We start from the raw sequence: 22,614 nt of genomic DNA on the forward strand, positions 1-22,614 counted from the left end.
AGGTGATTAGGTCATAAAAGTGCAGCCCTCATGAATGGGATTAGCACTCTTATAAAACAGACCCCAATAAAGCTCACTAGCCCCTTTCCACCATGTGAGGAAAACAGTGAGAAATTGGCAGTCCGCAACCCAGAAGAGGGCTTCACCAGAACCCAACCAGGCTGTCACCATGATCTTAAACTTCCAGCCTCCAGAACTGGAAGAAAGAAATTATTGTTGTTCATAAGCCACCCAGTCTGTGGTATTTTGTTATAGCAGCCAGGACGGATTAAGACAATTTCTGAGGCTCATTTAATTCTAAGATTCTATGATTACTATGTGAAGGAATGGTGGAAGGCAGATCAGAGCTGAAAGTCCCTAAACTGCTGGCCCATGGTTACTTGACAAGTTACCACACAAATATGCTCAAGGCAAGGAAACTCAAAGACTAATCCTGTTACACTTCAATTAAAAAGTTTCCTTAACAACAACAAAAAACCCAAACAACTCAATTAAATAAATAGGCAAAGGACTTGAATAGACATTTCTCCAAAGAAGAAATATACAATGGCCATATACAAATGGCCAGTAAGCACATGAAAAGATGCTCAACATTACTAATCATTAGAGAAATGCATATCAAAACCACAATGAGATACCACCTCACACTCATCATCAGGATGGCTACTATCAAAAAATCAGAAAACCGTTCTTCAAAAAATTAAAAATAAAATTACCATTGGGGCTGGCCCTGTGGCCAAGTGGTTAAGTTCACGCACTCCACTTTGGCAGCCCAGGGTTTCGCCAGTTCGGATCCTGGGTGCAGACATGGCACCGCTCATCAGGCCATGTTGAGGTGGCATCCCACATGCCACAACTAGAAGGACCCACAACTAAAAATATATAACTATGTACCTGGGGGGCTTTGGGGAGAAAAAGGAAAAATAAAATCTTAAAAAAAAAATTACCGTATAATCCATCAATTCCACTTCCGGGTATATATTTGAAGAACTGAATGCAGGATCTCTAAGACATATTTGTACACCTATGTTCATAGAAGCATTTTTCACAATAGCCAAAAGGTGGAAGCAACCCAAGTGTCCATCAACAGATAAACATATAAACAAAATGTGCTATAGGCAGAAAATAGAATATTATTCGGCCTTAAAAAGAAAGAAAATTCTAACACACACTACAACATGGATGAACCTTGAACATTATGCTAAGTTAAATAAGCCAATCACAAAAAGACAAATACTGTATGATTCCACTTATGAGGTTCCTAGAGTAATCAAATTTATAGAGACAGAAAGTAGAATGGTGGCTGCCAAGGGGTAGGGGTAGGGGAAGGAGGCAAGTTAGTGTTTAATGGGGACAGAGTTTCAGTTTTGCAAGCTGAAAAACTTCTGGAGATGGGTGGGGATGGTTACCCAACAATGTGAATGTACTTAATACCATGAAATTGTACACTTAAAAAGGGAAAGACAAATACTCATTGCCCTGACTTTAGGGTCCATGCCATAACTCCCGTAGTTTATGGTCCCACAGTAACCACTATCCTGGTTGAAGTTAGGAAGTTGGGCTTTCTTCTCACAGCTTGTTTGGGAAAACCACCTACTAGTTAGGGGGAAAGATTAATCCATTATAGACCAACCGAGCACTCTGGTGCTTACAAAGATATGTAAGGTAATATCTGGGCTCCCAAGGAGCTTAAATCTAGTAGAAAATATACGAGTAGGTACACAACTACCATGCCATGAAGTAGAAATCACTAGGCACCACTATGAGAAATAAGGTGCCTGGTGATTCACAAAAGAGGCAAGGCAAGACAGATTTGAGACTGTGCTAGTCCCGGGTAAAGATGTGATGAAAAAGGTGAAAGGAACGGGCAAAGATGCAGCTATGGAGCTCATGTAGTCTACTGTTTTAACAGAAACGGGAAGCAAGGCGTAGCTCACTCCTTGATTCCCTGCTCCTATTTGCATGTTTGACCTGATCTCCAATGGCCAGTATCCATATCTCTTTGCTGGGCAGCTTCTGCAAAGCCTAGGAGGCTGCAGGCTGCTTTAAGGAACGAACACCCCTCGGAAGCAGGCCCAACCAAAGACTGAAGTGAGCTGCTATATCAACATCCCAGCTGCCTTGTCCCCAGTGGAATAACTCTGAAGTGTGTGTTCTATACCCTTTCCCCTCAGGGTCAAACTTCCATCACCTGCTGTTGTAGTTGGCTCACGAAATCACCCTTCCTTTCCCTATCTCACTTCTCCACTCTTCTACTATTTCCTGCATTTCCAAATAAACTGCTTAAACCTGAAACTTGAACCCAAATTAAGACATGGATGAGGGGGACAGAACATAAAAGAACTGTCCATTAATAATTTTATATATATATGATATATAACATGTTTATTACTCAACGTATCATCATTTCATGCTCTACGTTTAAAAGAGGCTACAAAGCTTCATATAGAATACCTGCTACCCTGTGCCCCCACACCTTCCCCAAACTAAACAAACATGAAATAAATATTAAAAAAGAGTCAGCCAAGGCTGGGCTTATAAGTTTTACTATTTCATTGTGAAGGATCAGTGCTTTTCTATTTGCTCAACTATTCATCAGGGAAAGCCATGAAAAGGTAAAAGGGGACTCCGGACAGAATGCTGAGTCAGAGGCTGCCTGAGAAGGAAGAAAACTCCCACAGAGTTAAGGCCTCTTGGATTTAATATGACAGCTCCTAAAACAAGCAGAGAATGCGCACAATGTACAGGCTTCCTCTCAGGGATAAGGGCAACTCCTGACCCTCTCTTCCTCTTGGAACCACCACAAGGGAACCGCTCAGGAGGATTTCCAAGGAGGGGTCGTGACCCACTGCCGTCTAGTCAGACTGTTTGAGTGTTCACACACAGTGGAATCACACAACTGCCCTGAGGAATTCATTTATGGTATTTCATAGTTGTCTGCTGGGCCCCTTCCAGCATTAAAAGTTGGCTGCCTAGGATACTGCTGACTGTGGGAGACTGAAATAAAAAATGAGTTCATCCCTTTATTCATTAAACAAATATTTATTGAATGTCTACTATGTGTTGGGCACTGTTCCAGGGAAAGGAATACGGAACTGATAAAAAAAGACCCTGTCCCTATCTTCATGAAGCTTATAATTTATTGGGTGGGAGGAGGAAAAGAATTGTATGCATATATAATGTGAGAGTGGGCAAAAGAAAAAAAAGATAAAAAGTTATGTAATGTGTCCAGTGGTGGTGTTATAGAGAAAAGTTAAATAGCAAGTTAGGGCACACAGGGAGTGCTGGGGGTGGTTAGTTTCCGTTTTATATAAGGTGGTCACAGAAGGCCTCTCTGATAACATGGCATTTTGAGCAGAGCCCTGAAGGAAATGAGGAAGCAAGTTATAAGGATATCTGGGAGAAGACTATTCCAGGAGAGGGGACAGAATTGTGGGTTATTTTAAAATATAAGGTAGCTAAAAGAGCTCTTTGGTCTGTCTTTCTTTTTTTTAATGCTTTCGGAAATAGAGATTATTTCAAGTGGGCAGAGTGCAGATACATTTAACAACATCAGTGCAGTTGGAAAGATTCCTCTCTTCTAAAGCTGTCCTGGAAGGGTTTATTTCCTCCCAGACCTGGGTTGGAGCCTCCGAGTGAGGCCTTGCTAATGGTTAGTGCTCAGGAGGACAAACAGGGCAGTGCAAGTCTTGATCAGTCGTCTCACAAATATTTAAATATTTGTTGTGCAGAGCAAGAAAACAAAGACCAAATAGTGCCAACACTAATTACTACCAAAGGAAACCTAAAGTGCATAATTATATGCAAATTTACAAAACATAATAATTATTTGAGTTAACCAGAAAATTGAATTTCACCTCAAGTGGAGAAATTGGAGGTGTAGCTTTTTCTCTCTTTCTTTTCCTTTTCATCTTGATTTCTAATTTCAAATAATATCTGCACATTCTTACCCAGGCAATCTGGTGTTGAATGTGAAGCTCACCTGGAGTAAAGGGCTTCTGGCCCAGATAAGAGACAGGTTCAGGAGCAGATAACACTTTACAAACATGTAAACCATAGAAACATAATAGAAAAAATGGTTGCCAAAGATTCGTATGTTTAACATTACTGAGCCCTTTTGTGATGTTGGACTTCATAACCAACATTCACATTAAAACATCACCATGAAAAAACCTAAAGATTACTGTTCAGTTTTAGAAAACCAAAAACTAAATAAGATGATATTGAAGCCAGGTACCTGAGGGTTACTGTAAATATTCAATAAGAACATGATTACCTTTCAACCTTGTTCCCAACATAAACACAGATGAAAAGAAGTTAATCTTGTTACTTTGCTGTTTTCTTGTTTAACCTGAGGGGTGACCCAAGGGTCACAAGGATTTAAGAGCTTGTTTTGAAGAAGAAAAAGAATGCCTTCAAGGCAGTTACAATCACCAGATAACCAGCCCCCAGCTGCTGACTCCCAGAAGTCAGATTGCCCAGGGACTTATCTGGAGTGAAAGAGAGATGGATTTCCCCCTTGTTTTCTCCAAAACTCCTCCTACCAAGCCCCTTAGCTCTATAAAAACCCCTGCTTTCTTCTCTTGTGAAGGCAGATTTGAGAGAACCTATCCTCTGGCCTTCTCATTTTGGCCAATTCAAATAAACCTTTTTCCATCTCTAAGCACTGATGTCTCAGAGATGACACATCAAGCACACAAACTTAATATTAAGAGGTTCAGTTCAATATTAACTTTGTGGCCAAGTGGGGCCACGAATATGAAGAATTCACAACCTTCTTGTAGGTCTTTTCTTTGACCTCATTCTAAACAGTGAGGGGTAAATAACAAATTAAAAACTCACTTCATATGAGTCTTGTACCTTGTATCCTAACTGAAATGAATGGGGCAGGACTCCAAAGAAAGAGAAGAGATGTTTTAGGTAGTCCATTATCTAGGCAATAGAAGTCCCATTTCTCAAAATGCTCTGGGTTGGAAGAGGGAGGTGGGAAACCCACAGGCTACTTCAGATCGAGAATGAAAGTCATACCTAATTTTAATTTGGCTTTGTAAGATGGGTGATACCAGTGCAAAAATGAGCATAAGTTGTTGTGTGCATCCACATCAGGCATAATCCTTCCCAGTTGGCCATAAAAGTTAAAAGCTTGGCTACACTCTGACCCATCTCACAGTTCATTCATTCTGTAGTCCAAGAGGGCGGCCTGTTTACTGATCTTGATGCAGCCCAGTCATTTTAAGTAGAGTTAACCTGAGGCCAGTGCATTTTATCTAATCCTTTTATCTAATCCATTGTCACTGTGGAGATATTAATTTGTTCAAGCACAGGGACAGAGTGACAACGGCTCCTCTCAACAGATTTCAAGAAAGAACCATCGCCAATAACAAACTCAAAAAAAAATAACATTAGCATTCTGTCACTGTCTCATTTGCCCACATGTCCTCTCGGTCAATCCCTTAACCTTTATAGAAAATAGTCACTCCCGTATTACTCCCTACTCTCTGCTAGACTGCTGTAAGGCCCAGCGCCCCCTCCAAGAACTCCTGACCCTTTCTTCATCTCTTAGCATTCTCAAATTACACATGCTCTCAAGAAAGACCTTTTTCCACTTGCAAAGGCAATTTGCTGTCGAATACCCAGAGAAGCCCATGCCTCTAAATATACAGACCATCTCTGTAGAGTCATCCAACTCACAAGAAATTCTTAATAAATTGAAGTCTCAAAGAAGGATGTAAACGTGCCCTGCCAGAGCAAAACTGCTTACTAAATAGAAGCTTACTGGAAAAAAAATAACCCCAACTTATTAGCCACCTTCAAGCAAAGCAACTATTCTCCCCTCCCTAACACCTTTATTTAAACCTTAATGGTTAAACAAACCAAAAAAGGGACAAATTTAGAATACAGACAACTCTCTACTAACTATATTCTAAGACCTCACTGGGTTTATAAATACAGATATCAACAAAAAATGCCCCTCCACTCAAAATCCACATTAAAAGGAAAAAGTTCTAGAAAGGAGGAGGGACAGGCCATCCATCTGATATACTCCAAAAATAAACCAGAATATGTCTTAATAGGCCTTTTGCTAACAGAGAAATCTCTTTCTGCTCAATTTTTCTAAGTATATGTATATGTATTATGCATATGTGTGTGTGGATGTGTATGCATTAAGTGTGTGTGTGTGCGTGTGTGCATGTTTGCATAGCATTTGATATTCCCCATCTGTTGATGGAGAAGGAAACATATCAATCAGTTACTATTCACTGAGTACTGATCAACTTACACAGCTCTCTCCAAGGCTCCTTCCACAGTAATTGATTAATTATTCTCCAGTAAATGGCATGACTGTCTAATTAACTGTATTGACTAGGATAGAAAAACCAGATGGCTCTCTAGCCTCGATCAGTAACAGCAGAGAGACTGCTATGTAACATTTAAATCAAACACAGCTCTATTTCTCCCTGCCCTTTTGTTAGGAAAGAAAAAAAATGTGATTGAACAATTCTGTGATGTGCTCTCTAGAAAACTATTTCCACAACAAGATTTTCCAGTTGGTATATAATATACCTTTGATCATATCATTTATACCCAGTGCCTGCCACAAATATCACTCAAAGAAATCAGGGAAATTTTTCTTTGGAAGTGGTCAAAGCCATAGATTTATTTTAACTTATTTGTGGTTGGAGAAAATAGAATTCCATTGGCTCCCAATAAAAGCACACAAATAGGCATACCCATAAGATCAACACTATTTTTTGCATGTGAAGTTACATGATCCTTGCTTCTTTGGACCATCTGCCATTTCAGCTCTATTAGGCTCCTGGAATTCTTTGGTTTACTAAAATAACTAACCTTTATAAGTTCTGAATAGGAAAAATTCTATTAATAAAGAAATGTTCCATAAAGGCAGCCAATAATAGTCAAATAATCAGTAGGGAAGAAATAAAAAAATGCTCTAAATCTCCAACAGCTGCTTGTAAAACAAAGTAGCCTGCATTACTTAAAGATGAATCTTTATTTGGCAAAATTCTTTTGGAAACCTGAGCAAGAGGAGGGGCTATCAACCAAATGGCCTTCAGCAATGAATCTCTCCTCAGTCGGCCTCAGTTTTTCTGTGTGGGGACTGGGAAGTGGGGAGATGCATCACTCATTCCAGTCTGCATATGAGTGTTTGTATTCTTCATTCAAGCGAAGGTCTCCAACCACTGAGAGGAAGGAATATTACTTTCCTTTTTCCTTTTTTGAAGACACCCGAAAACAAGCAAAGCTACTGAAAATAAAATCTCTAAGGAGGACGGGGCAGGGGGAGCAGGAAAGGTTATACTCTGTTCCCTTTGTTAACATCTACCAGGGATTTCCCAGTGGAGCCCAGACTCCTAGCCATGAGCTATACATTAAAGGAGAATTGTCATGGTATCACCAGATCATATCAATTCCATTTGTTCCTAAGAAGAAAGCAGGTCACCTGGTGTTCTTTTTCAGCTGAAGAATGACAAACAAGATCATATCTAGCAAGCCTGCATATACTCCAAAATCTTTTAAGCTTTCCAAGTTCTAAAACTGCATCAGTAAATGGACTAAAAGATGATCTAATCTGTGGGTAAAATCTTAATCCAGGATTGCTAACACCTGAACCTCTAGGGTCAGGAATTCCATAAATTCCTTAATTTTATATGCAAAACTATATGCATATATACATTTTTCTGAAATGAGTGTTCATAGCATTTAGACTTACAAAGAGGTTTAGGACTCAAAAAGAGTTACAAATGGCTGATTTAACAAACAAGATATTTTCACACTATCTTCTCTTTACAAAATAAAAAGTCTCCTAAAATATTCACCTACATAATATATACAACAAGGAATTCCTCTGCCACAACCTTCTGTATCAGCTCTTCCTCGTCAGCCCATGGAAAATGCTATCACCACTTGATCTGTATAACACCATTGGCAGCATGCCTACAAAGAAGAAGGTACAATCACAGGCAAGAGACTGAGTCTAGGCCTGGTTCTGCTATGGATTAGATCTACCGTTTCAAACTGCTCTAGGCCTCAGTTTCATGTGGGAATGAAACCTGTCCAACTACACCCAAAGGTTACTGGGAGGATTAATACGAAATGAAAGTGCTTTAGCAGATAAAGGGCTAAAAATATATGATATAAAATAAAGGCAAGGAGAAGAAGAAAAAATTAGCCCAAAGTCACAAAGCACGGATGGAACACTAGAGTTGAATCTCCCCCTGTTAAAGTGTGCCATTATTTCAGATGAAGGAGAACATATGGCATGCCAGGTCCCCAAGTGAGCTTAATCAGGAATGCACTGAGTTATTAAAAAAACCCAAGTTATAACTTTATGGGGTGCTTCACTGGCCTGGAGCGCAGTTAGTAGTGAATTCCTGCACCTCTGCTATACCCATATATTGTCAACACAGAAAGGTTGAGTGGTGATGTAATGTCTGAGGCCAGGCGTTCCAGGCCGTTTTGTTAGATTCACGGGGTACAAGTCAGCTCTTTTCTCCAGGGAATGAGATAGGATCATTTAATTAACATGGTTTTGGGGGCCTTGCCATCTATCAAGTTCAAAAGAAAGACCTGTGTAAGTGATCCCAGGACTCAGCCACTCCAGCGCTCAGCCTTTCAAGGAAATTTTATTACACTTTCTCCTTCCTTGCCCATCCCACTTTCAGCAAGATGTAGGGACTATTAGGTCAGGTGTTAGAAGAGACTAAAGCAAGAGAAGATTATACTGTCCATTTCCAGGTCACACATACCTGGTAGCCTGAAAGACTTCCCAGAAGGCTGAGCTGCTCTGCTGGACTCTCACAATCTAGGGCAAGAGCCGTTTAAGGCATTGCACAAGAAAGGGAACAAAACCGAGTGCTGTCTTAAAGTGAGTGCCAGAAAAACTAGCAGGTGGACAATTGGCCTTCTTTTTTAACCCTGTTAAGAGACTGGCTCACTGAGTATACAGAGGGGAGTGTGAAGCTTGGGAGACAGAATGTACCCAGTCAGGCTTCAGGGAGAAAATGAAAAACAACTAGAAAAAATCCAAGTATGATACGAAAGGAAGGAGGAGAACCCTTGGGTTCAGGTAACCTCCACGGGAAAGAATGCTGTTTTACTGCAAGATTCCTCACTACACTACAAGACTAGAAGGTGGGCTGGTTTAAAAAAAAAAAGTTCAAGGCTTTATTTGGGGCTAATTGTTTCTGCTGATGCCCAGCCAATCTTATGTCACTTTATCTGATGACAGAAGTTATTAAACTTGAATAATTAAAAGATTATACTAGAAATAAACAAACCATGTATTTTTAGCCCAAAGTGGGGAAGACAGATTGTATACAGGGTTTTGAATGAGAATCTCAAAGAGGGTACTATCTAGCAGGCATGTGAATGGTCTACCATAGCATCTGGCACACAGTAGATGCTCAGTAAATACCTGCTTTCTTATTTTAAAAGATGGAGGGGAAAAAAGCATGAAGTTAGGAAGGGCTCAGTAGGAGACGGCAAAAAGAACTTGTCTCCACCCACCTGTGAATTAGTGACAGACCACAAAACTAAACACGAGAGAAAAACATCCTGCTGAAGCACAGAGGTTTCAAATTGGGGGCTCTTGAGCAGAATAGGTATGGTGCACAGATTTGTTCTATCCATACAACGAAGTATGAATTTGTTGCAATACATAAAAATCAGGAGACTCTACATAAAAATCTTTATTTCTGGCTTCCCTGGAAAAAAACCAGACACCCTCAGGGCAACAACGGCTGAAGCTGAGTCAAAGCTTCATTTAGATGGGATTCATTTAGACTTGGTTGAGGTGGGCTCTCTAGTTGGCCACAATCTCCGCCACTCCACATGGTTTACTTCTAGCCCAATTCACTTATTTGCTGCTTGCCTTGCTTCTGTTGGCATTAAGTTGTGACCTTTTTGTATGGTGAAAAGGAGTCTCTACTAAGAGCTCAAAAATCTGGGCTCTAATCCTAGCTCAGCTACAAATTTGTATACGTCTTGTGTATCTAACCTCTCTGAGCCTGTTTTCTCATCTGTAAAAGGAGGGTTTGTACAAAATGATCTCTAACAGCTCTATAATTAAAATTCATCTACAATGGTGGCAATGAGAATGAGCATGGGGGGAGACACAAAGTAGGTTCAGCCTATTTCACACTTTATTCCTTGAGCTTAGTTTCTTGAAATATTAATTTCATTTTGAGGCTGAAGAATTAGTGAATCTAGGACAGTCTAATAAGAAGTACAAGCTCTCTGACATAATATCTGGGTCCAATTGTGTGGACTGAGTGATCTCATTGCAATTAAAAGCCAGAAGACTGTTTCAGATAGATAAGTCACTTACTGCCTTTCTTGACCACACTCATTCCTATTATGGAAATTCTCAGATTATTCTCTGGGATGGTTATCCAGCCCATGACTAAATGAAGAGTTCCAGAGCACAGAGCCTCGGGCTGTGGGTGTTCTCAAAGTATACAAGAGCAAGATCAACTATAAAGACCAATATAAGGAAAGGGTAGGCTTTGGAATTTGAAAGCAGCAAAAAAGATCCTGTCTGGACTAGTCAAAGAATATACATGTCAGTCCTGCAGATCATACTGTAACCGTGGCAGCTGCTGCCTTCGCCCTGAGTGTGGAAAGTCAGAGCCTATAAATCACCTTTGAGAGACATATTCCAGGAATGAGACAGTAAGTTTGGCCTCCTGTGCCACTTAAAAAGTATAAGCTCAGCAGATTAGTTTCACTGAAAATCTATTATTTAATTCATCCTCCTAAAGCCCCTGGAAGTTGAGCAGGGAAAATGGTACTTATCAATCCTGATTTACAGTTAGAGAAGCCTTAGGCCCAGAAAGCTAAACACCACATATTGACCAAAGTACTCAAGATTCACTTCAATAAATATTTATTGTGTTCTGTGTGTCAGGCATTGGAAACAAGACAAAGATGAATTAGCTACATTTCTTATTCCCCAAGGAGTGAAAAAAAACAGCCAAACATAAATCTCTATTTCCTATTGCCTAGGTTAAACACTTCTGATAATCTATAGGGTGAATATCAATAAACTTTAAAGACTTTAACTCTGAAACAGATTCAAAGTTAGAGTCAACGACTTCACATCCTCCTTCAGCCATGCACAACCATTTACCCCAACCAAAAAGCAGTCTAGTTTGTCAGAGCGCATGTAGTACCCCATAAGCTCTTCCCATAGGCCAAAAGCCACAAATAATAAATCAGTCAAATCTGGAGTGAGAAAATCAAAAACCACTCAATGTTTTTATCATTATATATAACTAGAAAGGCAAAACAACTACATCCTGTCATTGAACATAATGAGGACCATCACAAAACACCTTGTGTGGCTCTGCCTGTGGCAACACCTGTCTCAATGTATCTGGGCAAAATGGGTAATTATAATCTAGGTCAGAGGTTCTCAGCCAGGGGCAATGTACCCCCTAGGGAACATGCGGCAATATCTGGAGACATTTTTGGTTGTCTGGGGGACGGACGGCTAGGGGAGATATTTCTGGCCTCTAGCAGGGAGAGACCAGGGGTGCTACTAACCATCCTGTAACACACAGGACAGCCCCACACAACAAAGAGTTATTTGACCAAAATACTGATAGAGCCGAGGTTGAGAAACCATGGTCCAGGTGCTCTACATATTGGCTAGAGGTCTTTGTTCTGAGTCTTTTAAGGACTCCATGCAGACAGATTCTGGCTGCTAATACAGGAACAGAAAGAAAACAACATTCATTTTCTTTTACCTCTTTTATCTCTCCTTCAGCCCCTGTGTCTCTGGTAATATAGCCTAATAAACCATTACATTTAGTGCCTACTCTTTATTGTTCAATGAAATAAGGATCACATGCATAGAGGGTGACAGAAAACAGAAAATCAACAAAAGCAAAGAAGAAAGGAAAAAAGGAAAAAAGTGAGGGTGGGAGGGGCTCGAGTGTCATTTCCACAGCTAAATGAAACTAAATCAACCATTCTGCAGAGTACACAATTATCTGCTCTATTGTGACTCCAATCATCTCTAAAAATCATTTGTTCTCACCTACGCAATAAATTGCCTGTAAAATCTAAGTCATTCAGGCATTTTGGCCTCTCCAAGGAGACATCGCTTATATAACTGAGGCCACCTGGTGATTCAAAGCATGGATGGCAGCTAGGTAGGCCCTAGGACTCCAAATTGAATATACATTCTCAATTTGGATAAATATTCTCTATTAATAAAAGGAGAAATCCCTAGCCTGGACAACTTAAAAGATATTCTCAATTTCTTTAACATTCAACTCAATTCAACAAGCATTTATTATTGTCTTACTACATGCAGGCATACCTCAGAGATGTTGCGGATTTGGTTCCAGACCACCACAATAAAGTGAATATTGTAATAAAGTGAATTACATGAATTCTTTTGTTTCCCAGTGCATATAAAATTTATGTTTAGACCATACTGTAGTCTGTTAAGTGTGCAACAGCATTATGTTTAAAAAACCAATGTACATACCTTAATCAAAAAATACATCGTTGCTAAAAAATGCTAACCATCATCTGAGCCTTCAGTGAGCCATAACATTTTTGCTGGTGGAGGGTCTTGCCTGAATGTGATGGCCGCTGATTGATGAGGGTGGGGGTTGCTGAAGGTTGGGGTGACTATGGGAGTTTCTTAAAATAAGACAACAATGAAGTTTCCTGCATCCATTGACTCTTCATTTCACAAATGATTTCTCTAGCATGTGATACTGTTTGATAACATTTTATCTACAGGAGACCTTCTTTCAAAATTGGAATCAATTGAGGCTGGCCCCAAGGCCTAGTGGTGAAGTTTGGCATGCTCTGCTTCAGTGGTCCATGTTTGGTTCCTGGGTAGGGACCTACACCACTTGTTGGCGGCCATGCTGTGGCAGCGACCCACATACAAAATAGAGGAAGATTGGCACAGATGTTAGCTCAGGGTGAATCTTCCAAAGGAAAAAAAGAAAATTGGAGTCAATCCTCTCAGACCCTGCCACTGCTTTATTAACTAAGTTTATGCAGTATTCTAAATCCTTTGTTGTCATTTCAACAATTTTCACAGCGTCTTCACCAGGAGTAGATTCTGTCTCAAGAAACCAGTTTCTTTGCTCACACATAAGAAGCAACTCCTTATCTGTTAAAGTTTTATCACGAGATTGCAGCAATTCAGTCACATCTTCAGTTCTCTTGCTATTTCTACCACATCTGCAGTTACTTCCTCTACTGAGGTCTTGAACCCCTCAAAATCCATGAGGATTGGAAGCAACTTCTTCCAAACTCCTCTTAACACTGATATTTTGACCTCTTCCCATGAAATCACAAATGTTCTTAATGGTATCTAGCAGGGTGAATCCTTTCCAGAAGGTTTTCTTTTTTTTTTTAAAGATTTTATTTTTTTCCTTTTTTCTCCCCAAAGCCCCCCAGTACATAGTTGTATATTCTTTGTTGTGGGTCCTTCTAGTTGTGGCATGTGGGACGCTGCCTCAGGTGGTCTGATGAGCAGTGCCATGTCCGCACCCAGGATTGGAACCAACGAAATACTGGCTGCCTGCAGTGGAGTGCGCAAACTTAACCACTTGGCCACGGGGCCAGCCCACAGAAGGTTTTCAATTTACTTCGCCAGATCTATCAGAGGAATCACTATCTATGGCAGCTGTAGCCTTATAAAACATATTTCTTAAATACTATAACTTAAATGTCGAAATTACTCCTTGATCCACTGGTTGCAGAATTGATATTGTGTTAGCAAGCATGAAAACAACACTAATCTCATTGAAAGTCTCCATGAAAGCTCTTGGGTGACCAGTACATTGTCAATGAACAGTAATATTTTGAAAGGAATCTTTTTTTCTGAGCAATAAGTCTCAACAGTGGACTTAAAATATTCAGTAAACCATGCTGTAAACCTATGCTGTCAGCAAAGCTTTATTGTTCCATTTATAGAGCACAGGCAGAATACATTTAGCATAATTCTTAAAGACCCTAAGCTATTCAGAATGGTAAATGAGCATTGGCTTCAACCTAAGGTTACCAGCTGCATTAGCCACTAACAAGAGAGTTAGCCTGTCCTTTGAAGCTTTAAAGCCAGGCAGTGACTTTACTTCTCTAGCTATGAAATTCCTAGACGGCAACTTCTTCCAATATAAGATTGTTTCGTCTACACTGAAAATCTGTTGGTTAGTGTAGCCACCTTCCTTAATGATCTTAGCTAGATCTTCTGGAGAACTTGCTGCAGCTTCCACACCAGCATCTGCTGCTTCACCTGCACTTTTATGTCATGGATACAGCTTCTTTCCTTAAACCTCATGAGCCAACCTCTGCTGGTTTCAAACTTTTCTTCTGCAGCATCCTCACCCCTCTCAGCCTTCAGAGAATTGAAGAGAGTGAGGGCCTTGCTGTGGATTAGGCTTTAGCTTAAGGGAATGTTGTGGCTGGTTTGATCTTCTATTCAGACCATTAAAACTTCCTCCACATCAGCAAGAAGGCTGTTTCACTTTCTTATCATTCATGTGTTCATTGGAGTACTTTTAACTTCTTTTAAGAACTTTTCCTTTGCATTCACAACTTGACTAACTGGCACAAGAGGCCTAGCTTTCAGCCTGTCTTTTGACCTGCCTTCCTCACTGAGCTTAATCGTTCTAACTTTTGATTTAAGTGAGAGATGTGCAACTCTTCCCTTCACCTGAACACTTACAGGTCATTGTAGGGTTATTAGTTGGCCTAATTTCAATATTTTTGTGTCTTGGGGAATAGGGAGGCCTGAGGAGAGGGAGAGAGACAGAGCAATGGCTGGTTGGTGGAGCACACACAACATTTATTATGTTTGCCATCTTACATAGGCACAGTTCAAGATACCCCAAAACAATTACAATACTGACATGAAAGAGCACTGATCACAGATCCCCATAACAAATATAATAATAATGAAAAAGGTTGAAATATTGTGAAAATTACAAAATGTGACACAGAAACATGAAGTGAGCAAATGCTGATGGAAAAATGGCGCTGATAGACTTGTTTAACGCAGAGTTGCCACAAACCTTCAATTTTTAAAGAGCACAATATCTGTGAAATGCAATAAAACAAGGTACGCCTGTATACTAATCCTAAAGCCATGATGTCGAAGAACCTCTAGCAACCTCTAGCAGTTAAAGAAGAAAAATCCTAGCTATTGCCTTGAAAAGCAGGGTCTTCACAAGTTCTCAAAGAGCTATTTCTTTTATGAAACTTGCCCACAAATAACTCTAAAGAGGTGGAGTATAGCATGTGTGAATATACGTCAAAATTTGACATAGTTGATGGACCTAAAGAGAACACTAAGCATTAACCAGAGACTAAGGTTTCTGTTTTTTCCAATCTAGACGTGAAGGAGCAATAAGATTTGTTGTGTTTGAAAAGGAAAAAAACCTGTTTCTTTGATCAATCTTTCTTTATATTTGTCTTTAGTCAGCTTCAGTACTCAGACCAGCCTCAGACCAGTCCAAGTGATCCACTCACTGACATCCTCTTCAGAAATTCTATGGCCAAGACAGACAGGTGCAAGAATGCTAAGCATGTTTTAAAACTGCCAGTTCTAAGTCAACATCAGTATCTCGATTCCCAGAGAGAGTATAAAAAGGCTGGAAACTCACAGCTTGGGCTCTCCTGCTCAGTTGTGATGCTGGCAATAAAAAGGAAAAGAGTCAGCATCTGGCTTCCTCTCAAACAAAGCTGCTCAGCCCATTTCATCCAAGAAAAAAATGCCATCCTAAGGGGCTATTCAGGATCTATGTCTCTTGGAGGGTACTTAGTTTGTTTCATTCATCATTGTGTTTTACTGATACAAAAAAAGGTCTATCTTTTTTTGGCAGGCTAATTTTCCATGGACCTCCTCCTTTCTTTTGAAGTGATACATTCTTAGAATCTTAAAATCTGTTCACAAACTTGGCAGAGCTAGGTTGCTCAGAACCATATTCTGCCCAGCCTTGGTTTACGGTGAGTGCCTCATATTACCCAATGGCAGTTCTGATGAGGAAACTCACTATTAAGCCAGAATGTCCCCACACACTCATTGTTCCTCTCAATTGTTTCCACCTGACTTGATGCTAAAGCGAAATAAAGACCAGTACAGAAACAGCAATCCGAGAGGAGCATGAGTGTGGGATGCAGGAGGCAGAAGGCACTTACCTGGTCACGATCTCCTGCAAAACAGCAGCTTTTCATGGTGCAAGAGTTGAAGTAACCCTGATTGTCAAACTGAAACACAGGCAGGCGGGAGTGGATGTCATAGAGCACAGGGGGCAGGCGACGCCTCAGGGCCAGGAGCTGGGTCCCATTGCTGTTGAATCGCACACTCATAGCACTTTGAAGGGATAGGTTGCCACCATAGCGCAGGAGAGAACTGGAAGGCAGAAAGCACAGGAATCAGGCATGAGGGAGGTTGGACAAGAGTCTACAAAATACACCACATTTATTTCTCCCCAACATGTGCCCAGAGCATCCTGTGATGCTTGTACACCTGAATTTCGGCATAGAGGTGTTTCTATGCAGTGGGCTAGAAGGTAATAATGAGGACAGGACAGCTCCTTGATTATATTAAAGCAAGTTATTTAACCTGTCGATTCCCCTTTTCAATCCACAAAAGGTGAATTACCAGTAAATTTATGGGAAAAAGATAACACAAGCATATTGAAAGAAGAGACATATTAAAACGATTGCTTATTTCATTTACCCCAGCTAACTGCATAATCAAATAGATACTTGTCAAGATTGTAGGAAGTGAGTTGTGTCCACTGCCACTGGCTAATCCTGGATGGCATTTAAGGGGTGTATTTATCCTTTATTTTAGAATTACAAGAACCATTAGCAAGAAAAACAGATACGTTATTGTTTATTCTGGATATTTTTTCAATAATAATCACTTAATTATTTAGGCATTTATTTTTGAATTTTTAATCTGTTTACAGAAGTTTTATATTCCCTACAGCATGACTTGAGAGTAAATATTAAAGAAAAATTTTAAATTAAATGCAGGGGCCGGCCTTGTGGCCAAGTGGTTAAGTTTGCACACTCTGCTTTGGCGGCCCAGGGTTTCGCTCATTCGGATCCTGGGCACGGACATGGCACTGCTCATCGGGCCGCTCTGAGGCAGCATCCCACATGCCACAACTAGAAGGACCTACAACTAAAACGTACAACTATGTACTGGGGGTGGTTTGGGGGAGAAAAACCAAAAAAAAAAAAAAAAGATTGGTAACAGTTGTTAGCTCAGGTGCCAATCTTTAAAAAAATATAAATAAATAAAAAAAATAAATTAAATGCAGAGCAAGTAGTTACAACAATTGGAAAGGCAAGATGACTTGTTTCCCTTTACAATTCCCAACAAGTTTATATTTAGTTTTGAAATATACTTTGGTTAATATATGTGATTCCATTTATCCAGCTTTACTAGGGAGTGGTATACTCTGGTTGCCTAATACTCTTCCATAGTTTCATAATGTTCATAACATTTAATAAAAAGTCACATAGTATGGTTCTAAATAATTTCTTTTGATGACTCAGAAGATATGTCCATTTTACAGTGAACTAGGATGGCCATGAACATGAACCAATTATATAGTACTAAGCAAGAAACGGCGTGTGTGGGGGTGTGTCTGTGTGTATCTGTGTGTGCTTTATCTTTCTAGTAGTCAGTATCCATGATTACCCGGACACTATTTTATTATGGAGGAATGAATGCTGACTGTCCGTGTCACAACCAACTTTTCTTTCTTCAATTCTTGGAGCACTGAATTACTGGTAGGAAAGTAAGGTTAGGTATATGCATCAGGGATGCTGCACAAATGAGTACCAATTGCTCTGCTTCACACAGACATTGCTTCTGCTTACTACAAACTATAAAAAAGTTTATAAATTATAGGGAATTGCAGAACTGGAAAGGGGCTTGAGATACCTAAATTACAGCCTAGCAGATTTATTTGAATAACTTTTTTTTTTTTAGATTGGCACCTGAGCTAACAACTGTTGCCAATCTTCTTTTTTTTCTTTTCCTGCTTTTTTTCTCCCCCAACCCCCCCAGTACATAGTTGTATATCTTAGTTGTGGGTCTTTCTAGTTGTGGCATGTGGGATGCCACCTCAACATGCCCTAATGAGCGGTACCATGTCCGCGCCCAGGATCCGAACCCTGGGCTGCCGAAGCAGAGTGTGCAGACTTAACCACTTGGCCACCGGGCCAGCCCCTGAATAACTTTTAAGAAAGAAGTTTTAATGGTATTTTACTAAGTGAAAACTTAAAGAGCTATATGCTATCAGAAGAGATTTAATATTGAATGAAGATAATATTTTCTTCCTTTTTTTTTTTTAGCAAGAGAGTGATGGGCAAGATTAAGGAGACAAGAAAGGAGATACCCTATAGGAAAAGGAACCCCTGAAACCACAGTGCAAAGGCAGCTGCCAATCTGGCCTGGTCATAAAAACAGTCTGCACCACCACTAGCCAGTCGGTCCTGTGCCCTGCAAAGCAGTCTTCTCACCACAGGGAAGAATGCTCTGGTACAGCAGCTGTGTGTGGAAATAAGGCTTGGGCAAAACAGACTTTAATCTTCTTATGATTGGAATGGAAGGAAGAAGAGACCTAGAAAACGGTCCCTAGAACTCTAAACATCAAGGAGAAGCCTGGGACACCTGAAGGCCCCCAAGTAATAATCCCTGCAGAGAAATGTTCTTATAATGGTCCTAAACACAGGCCACATCCACTCACATACAGAGAATGAATGCCGGGGCTGTTAGAGCCCAGGCATTTCCTTTACAGGGTGCCCTAGCTGCCACAGGCATGTGGTGTTATCTAAACACTGAGCTCAAAAACAATGAGAGGCTTTCAATCCAAGACCAGCATGGAGTGAGCAAATAAACCAGCATCTGTAGGACTGAAGAGGAGTTGGGGGTGCAAACAAGACTCAGCAAAAAGAAACTTGGCCAGCCCCACCAGCCATAGCAGCAGGGGTTTGCATCAGCTCAGGCATCCCTGACAGGAAAGCTGGGGCCTCTGGCAAATACCCTTTCTATCTGTTAACAGGAACCTCCTCTGCCCATTCTAGTCAGGCCTGTAGAAGACTGCCCGGGACAGGCATCCAGGCCCATCCCATTCCCACCCCAAGCTGCTTGATCTATGTTTGCAATCTGGCCCCTCTACAGGAGTCTTTTTCTAACTTCTCTCTCACCTATGCTTCCACGCTGGGAACTCCTCTCTCTCACACAGAGAGGGTAGATACATAGGAATTCGGCTCCTAGAGTGTTTAGGGGTGCCATCTAAAGAGCAGCAGCTACTAAAACTGAATACTTCATGTTTGGGTGCAACATTCAATTCCTAACAGGGGGATGGAAAGACACCTGAAATCCAGAAAGTGAGCTATGTTAACAGTAATTTCTCAGCAGGGGTTCTGCAGCAGGCTCCTCCTGATGAGAATGGTAAAGATAACTAGTTCATCAGGAAGAAAAGGCTTAGAAGCAGTTTGCGCTCACAGTCAATTTATAAAGATAATGACAAAGATCCTGTAGTTTATGATTCCAGGTGTAATGTGCATGAGAAATTATCTGGGACTTTTAAAAAATGTATATTCTCAGGATCTACCCCTAGATATTCTAATTCAACTTCGGAAGAGGGCCCGGGAATCTGAATTTCAAACTACACTTTGAGAATCATAGTTTCATTTTGGAATTTTGGGAGAAGAGATGGATGGTAGGTAGGGGGTACAAACAAGGTAGAGAGAAAGTAAATTGCCAGAGATTCAATGAAAAGTCAACCACACAATATGGCACTTTTGACAGCCCCATTTCTGTTAGCAGAAAGGACTCCAATTCCTTTTGAGGTCAGAGTTCCACTCCACCAACAATACCTGAAATGTTTTTTCCCGTTTTCAACACATTCCCTGAAGGAGAAGTTTCTCGTTTCCTTTTGGAGAACTGAGGGTACCTGTACACAAGAATGTCCCAATCTTGACTTACTTTCTGGACTCTGATCATGATAACAGAGATGCCACTATCTCCACTCCTCTAGAGAAAAGAGACTACCATTACACACCCAAATGACCTGAGCAATATCTTGAAATGACTAGCAACAAGTTAAAATGACTTCAAATCAAAATATTCCTATTTAAAAAAAACAATAAATCTATTCCCAACCTATCCTCAACCAAGAATCTGTCATAAAATGCAACAAGAATGGGGCAGGAGGTGATCCAAGGGTCAGCATGTAAAAGATCCAGGACGAAAAGCAAGAGAACCTCAGAACATTAGGAAAATATTGCTCACTAGCGTGGTCTCCTGGTTTTTTGGTTTTTTTTGGGCCCCTTGAAAAATACACAACTGGACTTCTTCATTGCTCTGGTGAGGTAAACAGAATATTTTTACAAGTATTTGGCCAAGGCTAAGGCCTCGAAACAGAAGAGAAATAAGCTGAGGCTGTTTCCAGGGAAAGTAGCAGTATCATGTCTAGCATGAGACACAGCATTGATAAAGGTTCCAAGATCAGGCTCTATGAACCTAGATTTCCACAAATCCATGATTAAGTAATTCCTCTGATGGTACCAACAAGGTTTTCCAAAGCCCACTGGCATGAATTTACTCATAGTTTCTACGTGAAAGTTTTCTAAAACCTGTGAAATGCCTGGAGTCAAGGCACTGCTATTCCAAATCACAGACATCAGAGCTGGTATCGTACAACCAGAGAGGCAAACCAAAGTCCTTTAGGTAGGGGAAAATCTTTCCCCTCCAGTTTCTGCTTTAGCACAGGATGATCCATAAGAAATATGGGACATTTTGTACTTCCTATAACTCAATCCACAGAATATGACAAATCCTAGAGGACACTAGAATTAGTTAAAAAGTGAACAAGTTCAGGGAGTAACGGCCCATACCAGTTCCATTCAAGTGTGTTCAGGGTCCCAATAATCCCTTAACCATTTCGTTTATGTGAGTTGGAAGGGGAAGAACCTGGGCTTTCTCTTTTGTTTTTTTTCTACTACAATCCTCAGTTCCAAGATTGAGACTTCTCTAGAGTAAACCAAAACTGTTGGACAACAGCTTCAGAAAGACACACTGTGCTCTGTGACTGAACAAACTTATTTGCCTCAGAACATTATTCACCACCAAGCCTCTCTGGCTTGAAATATAGATGCAGGTTCAGTGTATGTAGTAAAATTTCCTTCCCTTTTTGAATATCCAGAAATTTAAGATTGACTGAAGTCGGCAGAAGGGCTTGACTAAATTTAGGATAAAGAGATCTCTAGACAATCAAATGGCAAACATGGATGGTAGGCTTTAAAGTGCTTCTAATCATCACTTTCCAGAACAGGGACAGGCCCAGAGCTGAAATGATCTAGAGCCCACATTTTTGCCTTTGGCCCAGCCATTCCCAGAGTCACAGAGAACCAACCCAGGTCTCAAAATGAATGAGGCGGCAATGCCATAACAGATTTGTTCTAGGATACTCATGACTCTTCCACAGAATTAGGGACTCAACATTTAGTCATCTCAGTTCATCAAACGGCCTGGCTTATTCAAATCCCCCGTCCCCCCAAGCTGCGGAAAATAGAGAAGGGTTTCGTAAGCAGCCATTTAATCTTCATCTTAACACTACTCCTGGTCCTACCTTCTGACAGTTGTGATTACAAGGATCAGCCTTGACCTCACAGTGTGTAAAACTGAGAAGGGAGAGTTTAATGAATAGTGGTTGGCAGGAGGCAGAAAAAAGCAAGAGGAAGGAGGGAGATCGAGATGACAGTTGCTACAGCAACAGTAACAGTGCAGGAGTAGGTGGGAATATATGCAGGTAAACGGGCAGTCCCTGATGGCAGGAGAAGAACCCGGGGTGGGCGCACTGACTGACAGGGCACAAGGCCACAAAGCCAGAGGAATGTTAAAGAGGAAAAAGACAAAGGATCTTTAGGAAAAAAAACCTAAGCAGAAGAGGGTCTGAAAACAAAAATCACAATTTAGTACCTCCTGTTAAGAACTCTTCGCAAACAGTTGGAAATAAGAGAAGAGAGGAACATAAAGGAAAGGGAAAGAAGGCCAAACTGCTGACTGATGAAACACGGTTATAGGAAGACAGCCTGTTTCATGCCAGAGCCACTCCCTGAGAATGTGTCCAAAACCCAAAGTCACCTCTAGTTCCAGTAATATAAATATCTTAGAATAATGGCCTTCAAACTTTTTAATAGTAATAAGTAATTTTATACTGCATCCCAGTACACCAACATTTATTTAGCATAAATTCATTAAACAATACTTACCGCCTACTATATGCAACACATGGTTTTCTATTCTATATGTTTTTCTTTTTTCTCGTCATAAGAAGATTGGCCCTGAGCTAACATCTGTTGCCAATCTTCCTCTTTTTTTTTTTTTTGAGGAAGATTAGCCCTGAGCTAAGTGCTGGAATCCTCTTTTTGCTCAGGAAGACTGGCCCTGAGCTAACATCCATACCCATCTTCCTCTACTTTTTTATATGCGGGACACCTACCACAGCATGGCTTGCCAAGCGGTGCCATGTCCGCACCCAGGATCTGAACCAGTGAACTATGGGCCGTCAAAGTGGAATGTGTGTTATT

General features: G+C 40.6%; 1 protein-coding gene across 7 annotated transcripts in view; it reads right to left on the reverse strand.

The window, feature by feature from the left end:
* Window positions 1-22,614, reverse strand: part of DCAF5 (DDB1 and CUL4 associated factor 5) — a 112,754-nt gene that overhangs the window by 24,748 nt on the left and 65,392 nt on the right. For 6 of the 7 annotated variants that reach the window (XM_005605272.4, XM_070249673.1, XM_023627984.2 and 3 more), the window contains exon 6: window positions 16,192-16,405. In XM_005605272.4, the coding sequence (XP_005605329.2) occupies window positions 16,192-16,405 (214 nt within the window). Of the gene's footprint in view, window positions 1-14,815; window positions 15,686-16,191; window positions 16,406-22,614 lie in introns of those variants that run through there. The other variant, XM_023627985.2, reaches the window with a different exon arrangement.

Source organism: Equus caballus, chromosome 24 (genome assembly GCF_041296265.1).
Source record: "Equus caballus isolate H_3958 breed thoroughbred chromosome 24, TB-T2T, whole genome shotgun sequence".
NCBI classification, from domain to species: domain Eukaryota; kingdom Metazoa; phylum Chordata; class Mammalia; order Perissodactyla; family Equidae; genus Equus; species Equus caballus.